This window comes from Lagopus leucura, unplaced genomic scaffold (assembly GCF_019238085.1).
Source record: "Lagopus leucura isolate 7727_CA_CO unplaced genomic scaffold, USGS_WTPT01 Super-Scaffold_741, whole genome shotgun sequence".
In the NCBI taxonomy this organism is placed as follows: Eukaryota; Metazoa; Chordata; class Aves; order Galliformes; family Phasianidae; genus Lagopus; species Lagopus leucura.
The window spans coordinates 5,375,222-5,398,043 of record NW_024962256.1 but is presented as its reverse complement, the minus strand read 5'-3'; the positions used below and the strand labels follow the sequence as shown (position 1 = coordinate 5,398,043).

The following is a 22,822-nucleotide window of genomic DNA, read 5'->3' as shown; positions in this document are numbered from 1 at the left end:
GGAAGCTGGTACTGTTTAAATGTCTGCAGAAATGACCAGAGGTGAACTGAACTGCCATTCTTTTCTTGACAGAGGGGAAAAAAAATGCAAGAAGACAAAGTTTCCCTGGTTTCCATCAGAATCCCTCTAGCCTTTATCAAAAGTTAACAATAACGTTGACTACTCACTAAAGCCATAAATTTCTCAGAGTTTCTTCTTCCTTTATCAAGCTTATTTTACAAGTATCATTTTTAATACATTCATTCAATGATAGAATAGCTCATGTAAGAGTGTAACTGAAAGTTCATCTGGTCCAACATCTCAAGTAATGGGTAGTGCATGAAATATGATCTTTCTCATCTGGTATATGTTATTTTTTGCTTGAAATATAGCTAATTACTGTCGTTTGTTAGAGATTAGACAGTTCAGTATCATTCTTTGTGTCACACTGATTTTAGGTTTGTTATGACTGCATGAAATTGGTGACAGTGAGTGTTTGAACAGAAGCTGGAAAAGATTCACTATCCACCTAAATTATTAATATACTGTCTTCAGTGGTACAATCCATTTGGAAAAAGAAATACTACAATGAATGAAATCATTAATGTATTAAATGCTAGATTAAGATATCTATTAAAATAGATCAGTAGTCTGCATTACTAGCATCAGATTATACACAGCAGAGAACATTTTTTTCTTTACTTACAGCTGAAGTAACACTGAAGCTTTGTTTTAATTATTTGTATGTAATACTAAAGACCCACTTTCAGATACAATTGCTTCACATTCTATAGCAGTTCTGTACCATGCTTCAGTGTAGCTTCTACAATACACCAATAGTAACCACAAGTAATTTTTTAAAAATTTCAATGCAACTGCATATAAGGAATATACTTGAAACTAATTTTTTTTCCTTTTTTTTCTAACTCTTTGAACAGTTAAAACAGCATTGTGAGTTTGCATAGCATGGAAGACAACCTCAAAGAGTCATCTCCTCCACAGCTCACCAGCTTTCCATGGCCAGACATTGCTCTTCACACACCTTTCCACAGCATTTCTCAGTAAGAATCTTCAAGCAAGTTTGCTATTTAATTGGATCTAGTTCTTACTAGAACTGTTGTAGTTTCTAATTGGGTAATTGATCAAGGCTGAGCATATGTATTATTAACCCTTTCTGGTTTGTTACTCTACAGACTGCACATAATTTACCACAAAGCCTCTTAAAAAACAAACAAACAAAACACAACAGCATATCAAAAAACTGAACTAATCTCATCATGTGTAGGCCACAAACTCATAACTATGTTTTGTAATTGCATATGCACTTTCAATAGTTAAACACATCCTTTAAAAACACTGTACATAGCTTAGAAAGGCACATATTGCAATTACTAACATGTAAAGGACAAGAAAAAACTATGGACTTCACACGGCAGTACAACAAGAAGTAAAACTACAAAAAAACGTGCCTCACCAAGAAACAAATGCATGTAAGCGGATTTTGACCACTATTACATGCTGCTACTAGGGAAGTACCATTGCAGCTGTAACCTCAAAGCTGTTCTAGTTTACCTAAGAGATCTATAGTCAGTGTATTTTCTGTGGACAAAAAGAAAAAAAAGCCTGAAAACCTGAGCAATGTGGGGGTTTTCTGTTTCTTTGTTTTGTTTTAGCTTGGTTTGGTTGAGTTAATAGAGTATACCTAGACTCAGCATAACTTCAACACGATGTACTTAGGTACAGAAATCCATCAATCAGGAAACCATCAACCAGGAAGGTTAAAGCTCAGTTGAAATTGAAACTAGTAAAGGATGTGAAAGGAAATGGAAAGGACTTCTGTAAGTGTACCAGAAGCAAGAGCAAGTGCCAGTAGTGCAGGGAATCTATTGACACAGAGTGAAGTAACAGCTGTTTTATGTCACACCTTCTTTTCTTTAGCCTTTACTGGTAAGAACTTTTCTCAGGATTCTCTAATCCATAATTGAAGAATACAATACAAGCAGAATATGAGGGAGAGCGGTGTGGTGGATACTACCTATAGTGGAATCCTTAAATAAATTGGATATAGACAAGTCCACAGAGTCAGACAGGATGCTAAGGGAACTGGTCAATGTGCCTGAGAAAAATGTTACCATCTTTGGTCAAAGGGATCACAGAAGTTCCTTTTAGAAGACAAGTGTTACACATATCTTCAAAAAGATTGAGAAGGAAACTTGGGTTGATCAGCTGAACTAGCTTCCCACTGTCCCTGGGAAGGCTATGAAGGAGATATCCCCATATGCCGTGTCCAGTCAAATAAAGACAAAAACATTATTAGGAACAGCCAGGCCAATTTATGAACAACAAACTTTTCCACACACACCTGATTGCTTTTGTTGGCAATACGACTAGCTTAGAGGGATAGCAGTGGATGATGTTAAACTTGACTGATTGAATGGAGGAAAGCAAGATTTTGGAATCATCATCCTTAGAGGTACTTAAAGCACCACTGGACATAATTCTAAACAACCTGACAGATGATTCTGGGAGGTTCTTTCCCACCTAAGCCAGTTTATGTTTTACCAACCTGTATTAGTTTATGATTCTATTCTACATGATGAATGCAGTTTCCTACCAATTAGGTTTATTACCCAATTCCAATTCAGTAAGTAAAAATATTGAATTTTTGTTTAACATAAATTGTGATAACAAGGCTTAATTCTTTATTCTTATCAATATAAAGTCCCCAAAACAGCTGGAGAGAAGATGAGTTCTCTAGTGCTACAAATACTCAGCTAACAAGTTGTTGCATTCATCTGTCACAGATGCTCATCACATTACCGTGTTAGTGTACTGAAACATAATGAAGAAAAGCTGGTTAGAGTTAAAACTGAGCAAAGTCTACCTGAGTATGGGAAAGAAATCTGAAGACCTCACAACTACAAGGTGTACCAAACAATGATTAGCATAATGTGCTGTTCAGAATAGCGTTTGGCTTTCTCATTCATTCCCAGATCTCATTAAGCATCTTTCCATATAATTCTTTTTGTCTTTCCCAATTGATTTGAAGTAATTGGCCCACATTTTGGAAGATAATGAGCTGTTTGTTTTATTTTCAGTTCTCAGGGCAACTGCAGCTCTATGATATAAATCAGACTTTTCAAGCTCTTTGAAAAACTGTCTGAAACAGAGTAATAGTGTATACGTCAGTAACAAAGACCATTGCAGAGATTGCTGTAAAAATGTCAGAATACCTCTTACTTTCTGTGATGGCTTTCTAAAAACTGTAAGTTCAAAGATTCAGACCTCATCCTCAGGGTACTCAGTGGTTCAGATGGACATATAAATCACTGCCTAAAGTCCTGTGATCAAGCCATCAGTTGGCATTTTTGCTCATCTTGAACAATGGAATTTTTTGGAACAAAACAATCCCAAGTATCAGAGAAGATGTAAGTTCCTTAGGATTAGATTAATAACATGAGTGAAATCATATTATGTCTGCAGATTTCTCAAAAACTTCTTTACCATATATCCCAAATCCTTTACAGATTTTTCTATCTTTGCATGTTCTCAGAAAAATGCATGGCAAAATGCATAAGAAGCTTATTTAAAAACTGTAGCCATTTACTGTCCAAAATATTGGCAAATTGTTTATAAATTGTTGCTAGATCACAATGATACTGTGCTCAGTATTCAATGGATATCATTCACAGAAGCTTCCTACTAGAACAGAAACAGATGCTGTAGTTGTTTAGGGGAAGTATAAATTTAAGTAGTCAGATTATAGTACAACTTCTATGAAAAAGTGTGAAAAATAAAAACATTTTCGATTCTTTAAAATATTTTTGCAATTATTATGCATTTGATCATGCAAACAAAGGCATTATTCCTCAATAAATGCATCAGGGCAAGTATGGAATTACACTAGTCTAGTTATTAACCATGCTCTAGCAGATACACATAGTGTTGGACTTGGATGTTATGCAACTTTGCCTTTACTGATTTCAGCATGTGAGTGATGGGAGAGTGTTGCGCAAATATTTATGATTAAACGCTGAGGGTACATCAGAGTACCCAACAGCAGGCTTTGGAGTTTTTTATGGATATTCAATTTATGATGTTCAGCTGGCTCAGTTTAAAACAAAATGGTAATATATTTTCTTTCTTTAAATATGGTTTGAGGACATTTGTCATGCAAGAAAATGGAATATGCACTTTACGGCATCCACATGTCCAGAGAAGATTGATCTCACTAGATCTCATTGCCAAAGGCATTTCAGCTCCTCTTGCTATATTTAGTGGAGATCACAGTTTGATGTATTGTGTCGAGAAACACAAATGTTGTATACAAGTCACTGAATAATGCATTTTGTTTTCACACATAAACTAATATTTAAGTGTGTTCAACATTTGATTCCTTCTGTTTCCTACAAATCTGAAAAATATCATAATATAAAATAAATTGCTTGTCTACCTTTCCAAAAGCCCAGTGGCTTTTCTTTTAATAACAATTAAGGTGTTTGCAGAACAGAGTAATTCCATTTATTAACTCCAGATGGTTCAATATTTATCCATCTTTCTCAAAGACCTAAAAAGCGGAGGCAAGAAGCTGACAGCAAGTGTCTACTTAAACTTTCCACTTCTTACAAAAAGCTGAATAATAAAGATAAGATAAAGGTCATCTTGCTAAGTATATAGTATGAGAAATAGCACTGGGAAATAAAAGGAAAGATTCATTTCATACATATCTGTTTAAAACTTTATTTCTTCCCTCTACAGATAATCATGTTTTACAGGTTTTGTTATAGGAAGCTCTAATAGATTACTAAAGTACACTATGTATATAACTGAAAACAATCACACATCAAAAATACTGCTAAGTTATTAGAAGGATTCCTAATATAGAGATGGCTGTGATTCAAACTTACTGATATTCACAATGTCACTGCATCTAACTGCTTTTGTAATCTCTACTTTACAGAAGTGCCTACTGCACTGCAGTATACCATTCACAATCCTTTGATCCACAAAATAAATCTTAAATGGAAAAAACTCCTTTGGAACAATTAAGGAATCATACCATTGGGTCCTAAAACCTGATTGGGGTTAATCATTTTTCAAATTCTAAGAATATTATATTTTTTGCAATTAAAAATGCTGAGATGATTACTAAAGCCAGGTCACAGGCAATGTTTCTACCTCTCTTTGTTTAAGCCAGTGAACTGTCTTGTAATTTACAATTTCAAAGAGGCGACAAAAAGGCTGGGCATGTGAGTTCATCTCACCAAAGAAGTGATTTAGTAGGTTGGCAATTATTACCAGGCCTTCCTAAATAACCATTTCAAAATAAATAAATAAATAAATAAATAAATCTACTTCTCAAAATATGAACAGGGAAAAGTAACATCTAAACTGCAGATTCTCTCTTCTTCAACTCAGAACGCAGGGAACGAGAAGCACTGGGCAGCACAGTATTAAACTCCCTCCACCTTGATGATGGGCACAAAATGAGAGCAGGGTTTTCATCTGCCTTTTGTACAACAGCACAGATGAAGAGTGACCCTGGCAAGGAGAGAATTGAGCTTCAATCTCTACAAAATCCAGTAGTGTGTCACGGTCTACCTGAACAGGAGCACATCTCAGCCTTCTTCACATTGAGCCCCTGTGCAACTGGAAATCCAAGAGCCACGATGCACAAAGCAAGCAGGCAAAACTAAAGTTAGATACTGAGACGGAAAGAACATTCTCTGTAGCTATGGAAAATGTATATAACTAGAAAGAGCAGCCTGGCAGGGAAAGGCATGTGAAAATAGGGTGTACAGACAGGCCCAGACAAACAAACCTTAAAAAAAACCTTAAACATACATGCTTTTTTGGTTATCCTGATAGTACAGCTATTTCCTAGTTTTGGTAAGTTTGTTTTAAGCAATTTTAGAAAAATTACATTGTTGGGGATTTGTTATCCAAAAGCAAGATTCCCCGAGAAATCCTGCTAAAAGATAATCCTAGGGCTGCACACACATTTATTCTGTTTTGCATTCACTGATTTTTCTACCTTTCTACCTTATGAAACAAGATTACATTTATTAATGTAAAAAAAAATAGGGCATGTAATGTGTCATTTTTCATAACATTTACAGACACATCTATATACTTCTGCTTGAAAACAATCAGAATGTGTATTTTGATACTTTCAATTTGCAACTATGCATAATACAGTAATTTAACAATTTCTATTCACAGCATGCCAATATCACCGAAACACCTACGTACATTTAGCACGTCAGCCAAAAATCCTGTTAATTGTTCCAATTGAGCGTAACATTTGTTGGCAATTTTGTTGGAAACAAATAAAATATTTCTATCCATGCAATTTCTATAGTTATCTGATTACACAGTACATGTGCAAAATACATTTTTATTAAAAAAACAACCTGAATAAAAACAGTTTTACTAAACTAACAGGTGAATCAGCAGAGAGCTTCTACCTTCAAGGCATGTTACCATGAAATATCAGGAGACCAGCTTGGAAGTACAGAGATCTTGTATCCATCACCTTCAACACCTTCTTACAGTGCCTGGTCAATGAAGGTAAATTGACTCAACAGAAATAAGTAATCAAATAGGAGAATTCAAGCATTAAAAGCGTGTTTTCTGTAAGTTTAGAGACTGCATAAATTCCAGAATCAACCCAGAATTCTAAAAAATTCATTTAAGGATTCTGCCGCATGCCAACATTCTTAACAATTAACATGAATATTTATACTACAAAATATCTTAATAATGTCTTCTTATTACAGAAGAATCTTTTGCAAAGGAAAATACAAAGATTTGAAGGTAGAATTTTAAGTAACTGAATAGTTCAGGGAAAATGAAAATTTTCAGATAAATAAAAGACTGAGGGAATGAGCAGAAGAGAATGCAGGGAGACAAGGTCAAAATATAGCACAAGGCATTGGACTTCTTGTAACAGTTCAGCAAATTTAGTATAAACCTTGAGTAACACAGGAAAAAAAAAAGAAATTGAGATCCAAAATAGACTCTTTTCTTCAGCATCAGGTGTATTATCTGACTACATTTCCTTGAGATCTACTAGTTTAGTATGATCTATGAGATCTACTAGTTTAGATTTTGAGAGGCTACAAAAATGGCAATGTGGTTAAGATAAAAAATAATTATATCATGAATACAGACTTCAGGTAAAGAAAAGGTAAAAGCAATTCCAGAATGAGTTGGAGATCACATTAAGCAAACACACAGTCATGAGAGACTTAATGGTGCCCGATCTTAGAAGAAAACTGAGGATGTGGATCAATGAAGGTAACTGCAACACTAAAGGAAAGAGTCAGAATCATTCAGTAACAGAAACCTCATAGTGCAGTGAAGGCAATTAAGGTCTCCAAACAGAAATGGAAAATGTTCAGAGATCTTGCAGAAGGAAGAGCTAAGAGGCAATCCAGTTCATAGCAAAGGCAGAGCTGAAAGGAGAATAGCAAATGTAGCCATACATCATTTCTGAGAACTGTTCATCCACCCTCTTCTAAAAAACAATGAAGGAAATTATATAACCTCTCCAGGCAATCGCTCCCAGTGATTCTGTTTTATTATGAGAAGCTTTTCCTGATACTAAGCCTAAACCTTACTACATTTTAAGTCCATCACACCTGTGCTGCCTACAGTGCACACAACGAAAAGGTTATTACTCTCCTGATTGCTACTAACATTTTGCATATTTGAAGGTTATTATTTTGTCTTCTTTCAATACTCTACCCAATTCCCTTGGCTCTGATTGCTCACATTGTTCTGATCTAGATTCTCTCTCCTCCTTTGCAGTGACTCAGATTGGACACAGTACTTAGGCAAAGTCTTTCCAGTACCAATCAGACTTACAGATACATCATATGGATTATACAGATTTGAAATTATTACAGGGTAAAATAAAAACATTACTAAGATAAAAAGAAAATGAGAATTAAATGAGAGCTCAAATAACAACAGCTTTGTACATGCATATCCAAAGTATTATAAGTTACAAAGGAAACAAAGCACCCTTACTTTCTGGATGATAATGAAAAGAAGTAACAGGGTAGATGTCTCTAAATGACATTTATGCTCCTGAGTCCACCTATGGATACTATAGGCCATACAACCTGCAGTTTGTCCTGTGTGATTGCTGTTGAACTGGCTCACAGGCTGCATCTATACTTGATGCTGCACCTTCTCCAGCACTAATCGTACAGGTAGAAATAGGCTGATTAGCCAGCAAATCTATCCTTCCCTATCTAGGAGAATGTTTACTTTAATGAAAAGATAATGTGGGATAACTTCTAGTCATCATATTGTAAACAAAACAACCAGATCTGTTATTGTTTTATACAAAATTAATAACAAAATATTATGTAATTAGTATATTCTCTGAAGTACTTAAAGTTCAGCTCTCCAATCTGGTTGTATGAACAACACTCGAAACTGTAAATTATACAGCATGATTTTTTAAATAAACAAAAAATTCAAGTATAATGGTTTTTGATATCACCTCTTGCCAAATATGCAATGCCTTCATGTTCAAAGAGAACAGAATGACCATTCTAAGGACAATTTCATCACTGTCTTCAATAAGTTATTGCTCTCTTACAATGGGGCTTAATTTATACTGAGTCTAAAATTGGGAACTGAGAATATCAAAGGCAATCTGAATTGGTAAGAGTCTGTTCCTTGTTCTTAGACATTATGTGAACAACACAATCAGAGCTGAACGCTGACAAAGCATACAACTAGTTTCATTTTGTACAAAATACTGAAGTATGCTTAGCTTGCAGTTTCAAAGATTACTCATTGAATCATTCAAATTAAACAAGAAAATGAACACAACTTAACTGGAATTATTTATAAAGCAAGCTAAAAAGTTCTGACAATTTATTGGCTAGTGAAACCAGCAACACATCTTATTAGTATAAGCTTCAATTTCCCAAATTTCATAAAACTCTGGTACAGGACTTTAATGTGTTTTAATAAGTCACTTTGATTTCCAATAGCCATTCTCGGCATAATGATAGCTACTGGTGTTGGTGCATAACGTCCGATTCTGTAACTCAAATAAATGAGAGCAAGTCACAGAATCACAGAATTGCAGAGATTGGCAGGGACCTCTAGCCATCATAGGGTCCAGCCCGCTGCTAAAGCAGGTTCCCTACAGATGGTCACAGAGGTAGGCATCCAGACAGGTCTTGAGTATCTCCATAGGAGACTCAGATGAGCTTTGCTTATAGTTTTCACAATTGCCTGAAATTCAAAACTTGTTTAATGTACCATAAATATTTCTTGCTGCTTACTAGAGAAAGGCCAGATTTTATCTGAATTCCCAAAGCCCTGCAATTATCTTACCTTTTCAGAAGTAGAGATCGGTCTAACATCTGTGACAATTCTACAAGAAATACAGTAACTTGATGGAAAAAAAAATATGATTGAAAGGATTACTACATGCTTTTCTGCAAAAATAACTTATAAAGAACACAGATTTGAAAAAAAAATTATAATCCTAGTCATACTGCATAGATATCAAGTGTATGATCAAATGAGCAAATCTGCACTTGGTTCCTATGCAGACAGCAATGTAACTGCCTTTACTCCAGCAGATGTAGCAGAGTAAATACTACTTTTCAGAGACTTAGCATAGCAGTACACTAGAATTTACAGTACTGTCTACCTTATCTCACAGGCTTGATGAAAGAATCCGTTCCTGTTTCAGAATAACATAGGGGCTATGAAAAAGCTGAAAAGTAGCCAGAAGTTAGGGAAAACAGGACAGGAAAAAAATTCTCGCTTAATGTACAGATTAACTAAAATGACTGGCAGCAGCACAGTGGAAGCAAATCTTCAAAAGTGATTTAAATTTGAGGAAAAAAAACCCAAAACATTCCTTACAGTGGAATATGAAGGCAGCCTAAATGATATACTGAAGAACTGAAGAGCAAAAAGCAGCCATGTCCAGAGAAAAAGAAATGAAAGAAATAAAAAATGCTTTAACACTGAGGGCACTGTGTAGAAATACGTATCATGTCTATTGATGTAAGATGCTACTTTAATTTTTTATGATTTCAGTACTGAAAAGTACTGGAAAAAAAATATGGTGGTATCACAAAATATCACAATATTATCAAACTCTGAACAGAGAGCTTTTGATGTTTTCTTTCTCTGTTCTTTAACAGCCTGTGCTACTTGGAACTGTGAGCAGTGGGACCTTAGGAATTCCTTTTTTTCTTTACCTCCCTTGGATATCAGCCACTTCACTATACTCCTCCCTTCCTTTTCTCCTCTTGGAATATGGAGGCTCTCTGTTCACCTGACTCCCTTGCCTCTCCTCAACTGGCGAAACTTAAGGGTATATAGGGAAATGGCATCTCAGTGAAAGTAGATTAAGGTCCAGACTGGGGCTGCCATAGGCAAAACAGACCTTTTTCCTCTCCAAATTAAGGCACAAGATGCGTATCATAAATACCAAGCCACAACAAGAAGTACTGCTTCATATATTTAGAATTAGGATAATCAAATAAAAAATATCAATATTTTTAGCATATGTGGTTCATGTAATGCTAAAAGTGGAGGAGGGCAAGGGGAAATCTAAGTTTGATTTCTTCTGTGCTAAGTTTAAGCTGACAGTAAGATATTTAAGTGTTGATATAAGACCAACATGACAAAATGGATGACAACACAAAACATGTTAATGTCACATTATAAAACAGTTGCACAGAAAGGCAGCCTGAAGAGGTAAAGAATGAATGAATAATATTAGTTAAATTGAGAAGAGCAAAGGCTAGAGCTGAAAACCCACTCAGACAGCAGGAAACAGAAGGAATATGATGCAGATGACTTTTTTTTTGAAGGAGTTATTATAAGGATACTGTCATTTTGTTGGCAAAACATTAAGAAAGATAGGCTGGCTCACTGAGAGTCCAAAAAAGCAAGAGAGCCTAAAATTTCAGTGCTCCTCTGTAGTCTTCAAGATTTTATTTTAATCTGTTGTAAATTGCAGCTCACTCAAAGTAGACCCAAATACTATCAGTTGTAATGTAGGCATCTAAAGTAGGTACATTTTAACTACAATATAATTTTATTATGTATTTATGAATACTGTTTCCAAACACTGGTCAAAATGTACCTTCCTACTGCAAAATAAAACTCTACAGTAAAACAATTGCCCCAGATATTAAAAAAAAAAAAAAAAAAAAGGAAATAAATAAGAAGAGATAACCAAAGTGGCCAAATGAAATTATCATGTAGGCAGTCATATGAATATTGACATGTAACAGACAATCAATATTAATGTGGAACAGCAGCTGTACAAAACCAGTGTCCATGGACCCATGAGCCAGTTCAATGTGATTGAAAGCACAGTGTCAATAAAAATATATTAATAACATTGAAAGAATTGGTGAGTAGCACACAACTTAAAAAAAATGATGTGAGGAACCACAGTGCTCCTGATTAAAACTGGAAACCCTGTTATATCAGTGCAAGTTCTCCACAGTGCCAGGGGAACATTTGGAAGGGAGTTACTGAATATTATTCATTTTACCTGAAAGACCCCTAACTTCAAATAATCTCAACAGACACCAGATACCAAAAGATTATAAAAACAATTTTAAGATTAAGTTATAGTTACTGCATGCCTTTTGCTTACGCACTGTATCCTGAAAATATATGTGTGATCCAAATTCCCTTCAGCCCAAACAAGATCTGAGATTAAAAAACACAATGGCAACTACAGCTTCTAGTGTCCACTTGCAAATTCAGGATAGACCTGGAGTAGAAACTCAGTACACCACTTTCTTGCAGAATATACTTGAAAAGTCAATCAATATTCTGAATCACATTCATTTAACACTCAGCACAATGCTTTGTTTTGATATAGATCATTGTGTCGTACTTTCAAGGATATTTTGAATGGCCTCTATTCTGTGCATAACTGTATATTACTTAGAAAAAGCAACCCTGTGTTTACTGAATACTAAGCAATTACTAGAAAAATGCTTAGTCTAGGAAGAAATAGCTAACAAAAACTATGAAATAAAATATTTTAGTATCCCCTTTTAGCGCTGTATAAAAGATACTAGAGAAGAAAACATGGCAATTAACTTGTGATGTTTACTTCTAAAGTTTAATTAAACAATCAGTATGTACAGAATTAGTTTGGATGCCACAGCTCCCACTCATTGCCTCCCTCAGAAAAGACAACAGAGAAAATGTTCTCAGGTGTCAGCACTGAAACAATGAGAACACATTCCAAAAAGTTAACTTTTAACTACAGTGTATTTTGTCCTCAGTCTGTGAGCTGGAGAGATCTTCTGTTCCAAGATAAAAGGAGACAGAAGTAAGGTGAATGACGGGGATGAGTTTTTTGTCCAAAAATAACAAAGCTTCTCCAAAGAGATGTGGCATTTTTATGCACTATCTAATGCAAGTATTTAAAATATATCAGCAAGAATAATTCTGATTGCTTCCTGTGCAGTAGGACAGAGAGCCTCAATGTGATAAGTACTCAAGAGTTGATACTTTTTTTTTTTTTTGCTATGAATCTGCTTTTCACATTGCTCACTTCTCTATGAACCTTAGAGATTTGATAGAGTATATTTAATCTTCAATTGAAAGAGGCTATTGAGAAAAGTAAGAGAAGCTTTGAATTTAAGAGGAATTGGCAGCAATGAAAAGAAAAGTACAATCTTGAAAGATTTCAGAGCTATCACACCTCATTCTCAGGTCCCACCATAAATAAGATAAAGTAATAACTGTAAACACAATATTGTAAATAAAAGTAAAGGAACAGAGGATTAGCATCTATCAAAAGACCAACTTAGGTTAGATATTCATTATCATCCACATATTGTAATTCTCCTTCTATTTTCAGTTGAAACTTCTAGAATCCATTTCATGCATTATTACACTGTTCCAATATTACATTGCCATGCATATTATTATTTCTTTTTCAGTGGTCTGCAATTACAATAAAAGAATGCAGTAATGTAGCCATTACCTACAAATGACAATATGCGGTATACTCAGTGTTCTTTAAATCTGTACATATAAAACACTGAAATGCTACTCTCAGCTGCTTTATTTATTTATTTGTTTGCTGAAATCTCTGCTAATTAACATAGATGTTAACTAGGGGGCACTGTGCACTCGAAGGACTGAGCATGAGGTTTGTTTTCTCCTGCGACTTGCATTCCTCCAGCTCATATCCATCACGGAAGGAGCACCAGGTGAGCTGGCTGTCACTCCAGCCGAGGCTAATAGATTCTCCAGTGGCTTTTGTTACAGCTCATGTCATGCTATTAAAACTATGCACCTTGAAAATGGCATAACATATGTAGCTGAGACTTGTCAGCTCCAGGTAATCAGACACTGCTTGGTTTCAAAAGCAGATGCAGATGAGACTAGCAATATAAATATGCAAATCACAATGGTCCCTTGTCAGCACCACTGTTCCTACCTCTAATGGCCCTCGTAGAAAGTCTGTTTGCTCAGCTCCTACTTCCAGTGCTACATCGACAGAAGCAAAGGGGCGGCTGGCCATCTGCTGTCGCTCTCGCATAAGTTGCTGATGGGGAAAAAATGATGTTTTAACATTAAAAAGCACACCAAATATTAGGCTTCCCTACTATACCTCCCGTTACAACATAAGAATGCAAATAGCATGCAAATACTGATATCATATTTTCAATATTAAAGGGAGAAATTTATACCAATTGATCAACATCAGCATTTACTTGAAGACTGAGCCTGGAGAGTTTATGTCGTCTACAAATAGTCTTTCAGCTAAAGCTCTGATGAAATCTTGAAATGAAAGCTCCCCTAGCAGGCTATTCATGAAATAACTTTGCTATTTGTGCAAGCTGGAGACAGATATGGGAAATGGTTGGTATAAATAGTTGAAGTCTAATTTCACTGATAAAGCATGCATCAGAACACCTGCCAAGAAAAAGCCCACTTGGCCTTCAAATTTTCATACTTTACTATTAAACCAGATGGAGCTAACAGTGTCAGGACTCATCATTTTATACAGCATCGTTCCTGCCGTTACTTAAATATGAAGAATAATGTGTCAGTATTGGAAAGACTGCATCAGTATACGTGAGTATGATCAGTTATGCTCACAGAGCTTGTATAATCCCTTCCAATCATACCAGCATGCACAGAAGTCCCAAGCAAAACCACAAAGCTAACTCATATTTCTTCCTCAATCTGTAATTATAATGCTTATTAAACCATGATGAATAAAAATGATGACCAGCAGTAGATATTACAGATCTTACTCCACTGGTTCAGTGCAACTAATAAAAGCATTATTAAATATTTAAAGTGAATGAGTCATGCAATTAAAGTCGTGTGCTCCTTCAACTGAACAGGATGTCACAGCATCTTGAGAAGACAAAACGCTCACAGAAGTGTTTTATTAGAAAATATCTCATTTTCTTTGTGCTTTTCTCCTTACTGTTTGTCTGGGAAACTTAAAACATTAGAACCTGGCATTTGAATGTTAATGACACTGGCACTGTGACGCACTGCTCATAAAACCCTTTGAAATAGTAAAGGGTATACAAATATTTCTGGCAGCTTACTAATAAATACTCTTGATTTAAGGTCTATGACACAATGACACAACAACCACCTCGTTTTGTAATACCTTTCAAGTATGTTTTTTCTCAACTTGCATTTTAACATTGTCTTTAGAAATCTAAAGAAGCACCCAGACCATTACAATCTAAACAGTTCAGTATTCTCTTAACTTATATCCTGTATATTCCAAAGGCCCTTTTTTGTAGCCATGCTCTGAATCTTTCAGTAGGCAACTGCACCATTGGGTTCCCCATATATAATACCAAGGGGATGACTGAGACATATGTGAGTGAAGAATAAAGGAAAGCCTATTTTGAATATCCAGATGGTTAGAGATTAATTTTTTAGCCTTCCATTTCAAAATGAAGCTGATAGCTTCTGCTTTGCTTCAGGACCAATTTGTACCAAAACCAATATCTTTGTATATTTACAGACAGGAAGAACTACTATGGCTACCATGTCTCACCAGCAACTTGATAAACATCACAAAAAAAAAAAAAAAAAGTAATGTGTAAAAATACCGAGTTGCTAAATGATAAAATTACTGTATTTAGCTCATTTTCTTCCTAATATAACAAAAACAAAAGAAAACAATGTTATTAGAGCAGTCCTACCATATGGACCTAATTACTGTACTGTACGCCTATGGAGCTATTGGCAAATGCATATTTTTTAATGGGAAGCCAGACATCATTTTAAACAAACAGAACTGCTTGGAAAAAGTAGTTAATTGAGCAGAATAACGTATGCTACAAATGCACAAACGTTTATTTAAAAGACATAGTTGATGCAGAACATAAAGGAATGAGTATTTTATACGCTTTTTTTTTTTTTTTTAAGGTTGGAAGTTTTCTTTACCTCTGCTTTTAGCCATTTGTTCAGTAAAGCATTCTCATTCACAAGGCAATAGCTGAAATTTTGATACTCTGTCATGTATGAATAGAACTATGATGATTAATACTAAGAAGATTCTTAATTAGTTCTGTAAACAAGAATGAAAATTTTAACATGTTTAGCTATCCATGAAGTGCTGCTGAGTTTGGCAGCTGAGCACTTGCAACATGAAAACAAAACTCAAAATATAGTTTCTTTCTGCTCAGCATTTTAAAGTTCCTAATAAGGTGCAGAGGAAAAATAGAAAATAAGGGGGAACAAGGAGAAAAGCAGTAAGATGTTATGATGTTTAAAATCATATTTGTGGACAAAAAAGGAACTCACACCTTTTGCAGCTGTTCACGTATCAAGACTGGAACAAACAAAAAGTTCCAGTTAAAGAAAATTGTGAGTATGGTATGCTACCACATGTGGCAGTCAGGTATGACAACCCATGCTCCAGCCACAACTAGGATAGGACAAGACAGGACAATATACCACGACCATCTAGAAATATGTCACAGAGATATATTTGCCTGAGTATACAGTTATGTTTTGCTGTTGATCAGAACTTCTCTGATAAATACATTTTGAAGAGAATAAAAATGTTCCAAAGAATCTTCTGTGAGAAAATGCATAACTTGTGAAGTTCTTCTTAAAAAGAAATGTCTCATTTGAATGCATTGTTTGATTACATCTAGACTTGCATTCAAAATAATTAGCACTGCCTTTTCTGTGCTCTTCTAAAAGCCTTATTTTGAAAAAAAGCATTAGATGGTAGGAACTAAGATAGGTGTACTTTCTCTTTGTAACAGACATTCATGAGAAACTGATAGATTAGGATAGCTGAAGAGGAGGAGAACATTTTTGTCATAAGCAGATGAATAGAAAAGCCTTTTCAGAGATCCTTCTGATGCAGATGAAAGGGTAGCTATAATTTTATCAATAGCACAGTTGTACCTAGGTTTGCATCCTTCATACCCTAGATTTTAGTTTTCTTCTTTCCATTGAAGCATAATTACTAGCAGCATTATAACAAGTCATGAGTTACTCTGGCAAGATGAGTATTCAAAATCTCGAAGAACAGTGATTCTACAATCTTTCTGGCAGCTTGTTAGTGACACTGTTTTCCCAATTATCTAATCTGAAATTCCTATTCTGCTTACTCATCACTCAGCTCTGACTCCTCTTCTTCTGCTTCTGTGCTGTTAAACACTGATGCAAATAACACCGCATTGCTACAACAAAAGCATTAAAATGTCCTCTGTTACATGAGATTTCAAGGAAAACTGATGGCAATATTAAAAAAATCATAAAAACGTCAATGCTAGTTGTATTAATTAATTTATGGCTGCATTGCATTTGACAAACTTCTGGGGTAAAAACAAGTATGTTAAGGGACAGCCCTGCAAAAAGACATTCTCTATGAGCCATACAATTCAGTCATATTCCTGAGGTATTTTATTGCCATATCTAATCAACAGAAGTAGCCTAAATGGGTTTAATGAATACACAAATCCAACTGGACTACGGGCATACTAGTTAGCAACAGAATTTAATTATCCTCAAAATTCCTAAATTCTCATTTTCAGACTGAATTGTACACAGTGATAATTCAATGCAACTCTGATTAGTAGCTTTAATTTGCACAGAGTGCTTTCACTGTAACTTTTCTCATTGTAACTACTGGTGGTACAAATCTCTTCAGATTAAATTAGGTATGGAAAGAAATTTCTCATTTACATGTTGAATGACCTACCTGATTAATTTCCAAATAAGCTGATGTCACTGAAACAGTAGGTCACTGTCATTAAACTATTTTATTTTTGAAGTAAAATAAACTCACCATTCCATTATTGCAGCAGATAAGGTGACTTTAAGAAGCTAACAAAGGATACCAGTGAAAACCAAGAAGCAGGAATAAGCATGCTCATGACAGCAGTAGTAGTTTTACAGTCTAGATTCACTGATTCTCTTCACCATGAACTTCCTAAATAACCCTGGCCACTTGCCTTCCCTGTGCCTCATTCCCCAGCCTGCTAAGTGGAAGTGCTCTGACCCAAGAGTGCATTCAGGAAGAAAATGAGATATTAAAAAGACGGCCATAGACTAACATGCTATTTGCACTGCAAAATAGACTCTACAGAAAGTTACTAAGATATCAGAGCCTATTCCATGCCACTTTCTTTCAAAATTGTCTGAAGAAAAAGTGCTTTCAGGTGTGTGCAATGTCTGTCTTGAGAAAAACAAAAAAAAAAAAAAAAAAAAAAAAAGAGAGAAGAGTTATATTTCTCATCCTAGCACTGCACTGAATAAAAGAAGGGTTATTTAAACTAGACATAGTCTAGCAAACAATAGCTAAGACATACTTAAAATACAGTGTACACATCCCAAAAAATAACCGTTCCAAAAGGTCAAGTTCTTATGTATCTTTTTTGGAAAGCAAACACCAGTTGTCTGTAATTTCCCTTGAACCAATCAAAAAAAAAAAAAAAAAAAAGAAAAAAAGACCAGCCCGGAAAAGGTCATTTTGTTGCTAGATCCAAGGAACAGACTTTTTATGTACTGCACATTAGGAAGCAAAGAGCAAAACATGAATCTGCTGTGACTTTACAGTAAGGATGTTTCTCGTTATGGAAGAGAATTCCCACCTCTATAAGACTGCAAGTATAAAAAGCTGTGTAGTACAATGGAAATGGCATACTGGTTTATGTTCATTTGCAAACAGTTTATGGTTACATTGAAGTTCTGATCTACCCTTCAGGTACTTTCCCTAAGGATTAATTTAGCATATGAAGATTTTTTGGGTTTGAAGAATCAATAATAAGCTCAAAATTCAATTCTATACCACAACTCACTGCTTTCAAATCTAAGAAGCACTAAACAATACCTAATCCCATGAATTCATGTTGTGCATTTACGCAGTTCTGTAACCATAGTCATTTTAAAGGATCATCAAGACTTAAGTCTTCTTGCAGGCCTCCTTGCTAACTCCAGCACTGTACTCTTAATCAAATAGGCTTAGAAAATCCTTTCAGCAAACCCTTATTATTTTGCTAATAGCCAGCAGAGCCATTTTCAATTCACAGAAAGTTTCTAAAAATACTTATTCAGCAAACTAATGCTATGCACAAAGGAAAAGAGAACTAGATCCACTAATTATAAATGTTAAAATGTTTCCACATAAGTCATTCTACTGAATTTGCCCAAGGACAGTTATTTATAAATGAATATATTAAAATATGTGTTCAAATTAATTATTTCGGAAAATGAAAGTGAGATTCAAGTACCATATTATGCAAACTACTCTTTGGAACTCTTTCATTTACAGTGATGTCACATAAAGAAATGCTTTTTAAAACACCCTCTAAAGAATTATTAACACCGACAGCGCAGTACTTCAGTATAAAGTGTCATGTTTATAAGTGGAATAGACAGAGTATGAAGCTACCTTACATCAAAAGGTTTTCAGAAGAAGAATTGAGTACATCCTATTCATTTTATTAAACTACTGTTTTTGAAATGAGGCATCATTAATACCACCCACTATTATCTCAACTGTTAAAAACGGCTTCAGTTATTTACCTTAAACAACAGACATAAGCTTACAATTGAAAATAAAATTTTCAGCTGCTCCTGTAGCAATTCAGATTTCCTTGAAGATAGTAAATATGATCTAATAAAAGAAACTGGGTATAAGGGGTACCAGATGAGATCGGTTTGTCCACCTCTGTACATTAGTCAACAGCAAGTTGCAGCATGACTAAGATCTTCCCAGCAGATACGGAAGTTTCCAAGGAAGGCCCCAATGATGGGGCTTCCACAGTCACTGCAGAAGTCTGGATTGCCTAACAGTCCCTGGGCCAGAAAGGTCTTTTGTAAAATCTAAATTAAATCTCCATGCTGACATTTAAGCCAATTGCTTCTTGTCCTGGCTGTATCTGAGAAAAAAATAACACTCTTCTCCTCCACAGGAGCTCTTCATGAATTTGAAGCTTCCCTTCAATCCTCTCAACTTTAAACTACTGTAGGGATACAAGTATTTTGTCACCACTTCCACTCCCAGTTTCAATGCTCCCATATGCATCTCCAGCTGCCTTACACTCTCATTAAAAAGTGGAGCCCCAAATCCTACACAGCAGAACAGAAGGCTCAGTTCTACCACCTTACAGATCTTTTTGTTCATAGCATTATGCCAGATCTGTGCTGGAATCCATTATAATTCCACCTCATTTTCTGAATACTCTTACCAAGGTTTTCACTTGGAAACCTTTCTGAAACTCATTTCCCACTACTTTTTTCTTCTTTTTTTTTTTTTCTTTTTTTTTTTTTTCCCTCTCCTCCTCCTTTCTGCAGATGCTTACATCTTCCTCAGAGAAGAATCTTTCATTTGACAATTACAGAATACCGGAATTGTAACTTCCCAGTCAATTATTTCAGATTCTCCCACCTTCTTCTGTACAGATTGCAATTCCATTCTACAATACGTCTGCACACTTTCAGTTCAACTATACTACATATGCAATAACCTTGGCTCATCACAAATAAACATCAGAATCAGATCACAGCAGAATCCCACTTAATGTCACTTCCCCCATTCCACTCTGGACTGGTTAGAACGACCTACCCTAAGCATATAGTTTTACACTATAATCCAAGTGTGAATACCCTTTCAGGATGTTTATGAGAAAATTAAGTGAAATACTGTCAGAAGGAATGCTGTATCTTGCTTCATTCTTCTCTACAATGTCTGCATGTGTGTTGTATCAAGAAACCAGTTTGGTTTGGCATTACTCGTCTAACCAATGAATATACAGACACTATAATTAAAAAGTATACAAGAAAATTAGGCTAAACAGGTTATCACACTAAAGAAAAATGGATGGAAAGTTCACCCCTGACCTTAACTCACTGAGAAAAGTCTCCTAAAGAGATCCTTCCCCAGTGGCAGTCAGCTCTTAAATAGGGTCTAGGAGAGGTGAAGCAAGGCTCCACCCCTTCCAGTAGCACAGGTGAACTGCCTTCACCTGTGCTCCCAGGGCTGACTCATTGCTCACCTCAGGTGGTCAATCAGAGGTTCAGGCTGTGATTCAGCAGTTCCCATGCACTTGTACATGACAAAAGAATACTGAATGTCACCCTCATCTTTGCTCTCTACTAAATTGTTGGAGATAGTTTGAAAAAATTTTTATTTTAATATTTTCCTAAGAATTAGTGATAAATTATCTGCTCTCCAATTGCCCAGCCCTTGCTTTTTCTCGTTTTTTTTTAAGAAGGAAATTACAGTTGTCCCTCTCCAGCCTTACTGAATCTTCTTAATCTCAGAGAAAACCCTGTCAGGCTCTGTGATCAGATCAGTACATTAGACAGTTCCTGAAATATTCCAGAATAAGTAGAATTTGGTTATCCAATCTGAAAATATTTAGCAAGAATCCTCTGCCTCATGTTTCTGTATTACTGCTTGAGACCATATACCTTTTTCACTGTAGGTACTTACAGGCTTCTGAAAAGGCCTTAATTAAAACATTTCTCTTCCTAGAACAGAAAAAGTCACCAAAATGGGGTGCATGTACACTTACTTCAGAGATTTTCAAGTGCAAGACCAGTGTATTTTCATTTGCAAATTGTGCCAAGACAACAACAACAACAAAAAAAAAAAAACCAGCAGGTGATGAATTTGTTTCCCAAGTGAACTGAAGTGAAAATATGTTGTTCGAATTATAACAGCCAAATTGAAATTCTGCCAATTTAGAAAAAGCTGCAACCATACCTGAAGCCTGGCTCACACCATGATTTCAGGTCAAAATCTTAAGATTTTTTAGATGATTATAAATCCAAGGTACATATTTATTTTTTTCTTCATCATTTTCTTTCCTTTATTTTTTCTGTAATAAGTTTGTACCAATTTTATGAATTAAAAAAAAAAAAAAGATGAAATAAAAAATGAGCATGAAAACTCTGAGTACTACTTCAATACAGGTGAAGTTCGCCTTTATCTTATCATTTATCATTTTTGTTGATTATTATTTTGTTAAAGATGAAGTTTGTCTCCAATTCTTTAACACCATTTATTATTTGAGATTACTCATGCACTGATAGAGTAACAATGTAAATGAAATGTGAAGTGCAGCATTCTTAGCAATTACACAACACAAAGCACATCACCATTAAGGAAGGTAAACTGGAGATGTGATTGACATCACAGGAAAGCCTTTAAATGCTTTCAAACTTTAATTCTTCAAGTACTAAGCTAAATAACTATCAATTTCACTGCCTTGCAAAGAAGACCAAAAAGAGGTGCACTTTGCAGTACCCTGCCAGCATCAGGATGGAAATGTCCTCATCTAAACTGGTCCTCAGTGAAAAGAGCTGTAGAGCCTCACCACTGCAAGCCACGCTGGCATGCCACACTATCTTGTGCTTCTGAATTGGGTGAGAAAAATTCCTGTAGAGAATTCTTAAAAAAGCTGGAGCTGTGTTACTTCCAGTTATACTAGACTTCAGGTTAACTGCCTCCCACTTCCATTAAAAAAAAAGAGACTCACAGTGACACTGACAGCCTTTTCATTGTAATAGTTCCATCCAAGATCAGCTCTAAAAGCAGTATGTTTCACATCAACAACCATTACAAATTTTTTTTGTAATTGTTTACAATTGTTTGTAGCCAGTTTTAAGTTACATCCAAGACCAGGAAGTGTGAAAAAAAGTGTCGTTGATTTGATTGTGCAGAAAGTCTTGTCCATCTGGCAGCTTCAGAGAGGAGGCATTTAGCTAATCAGTGTAAAATGAGGACACTGATTTGAAATTTGGGTACTTATCCAAATAAATATTCCAAACTTCACAGATTTGTTCACCATACCTAGCACCTCCAGGTCAGCAAGAACTTGGCACACAGTGCTCGTGGGAATGGCATGTGGCCCCATAGCCAACTCATTTTGTGCAGGGGAGTGACAGCTGTAAAGAGATGCAGTTCTGCTTTCTGACCAGAGTAATAATATGAATTAAAGCAGCTCTCCTTTGTTCATGATGTTTATTAAATTGAGACAATTGATACAGTGGATGTGAGAAGTTACACCTCTTAATGGTGACTGCTCAAGAATAGCTGAAAAACAAGTTGCTCACAAGGCTTTCAGCTCCGGCTACAGAACTAACAACTAACCCCAATCCTATCACTTGCCTCTGAAAGAAACCAAGAAGATTTACTCTGAGCTCAACTATCTAGAACAAGAAAGTACTGAGAAAAGGAAACTGCAAAGGTAAGGAAGTCTGAAGCTTGCAATATATTAGTGGAGAATTAATTTAGGAGTTGAGCTGCTATCTAATAATCAACTGTTACTGAAGGGACTAGAACCTGTCTAATCTCCTGAAATATTCA

At 35.5% G+C, this 22,822-nt stretch overlaps 1 protein-coding gene across 3 annotated transcripts in view; it reads right to left on the bottom strand.

Annotated features, from left to right (window-relative positions):
- ATRNL1 (attractin like 1) overlaps positions 1 to 22,822 on the bottom strand; it is a 425,500-nt gene that overhangs the window by 101,525 nt on the left and 301,153 nt on the right. For all 3 annotated transcript variants that reach the window (XM_042863594.1, XM_042863593.1, XM_042863595.1), the window contains exon 27: positions 13,448 to 13,555. In XM_042863594.1, the coding sequence (XP_042719528.1) occupies positions 13,448 to 13,555 (108 nt within the window). The remainder of the gene's footprint in view (positions 1 to 13,447; positions 13,556 to 22,822) is intronic.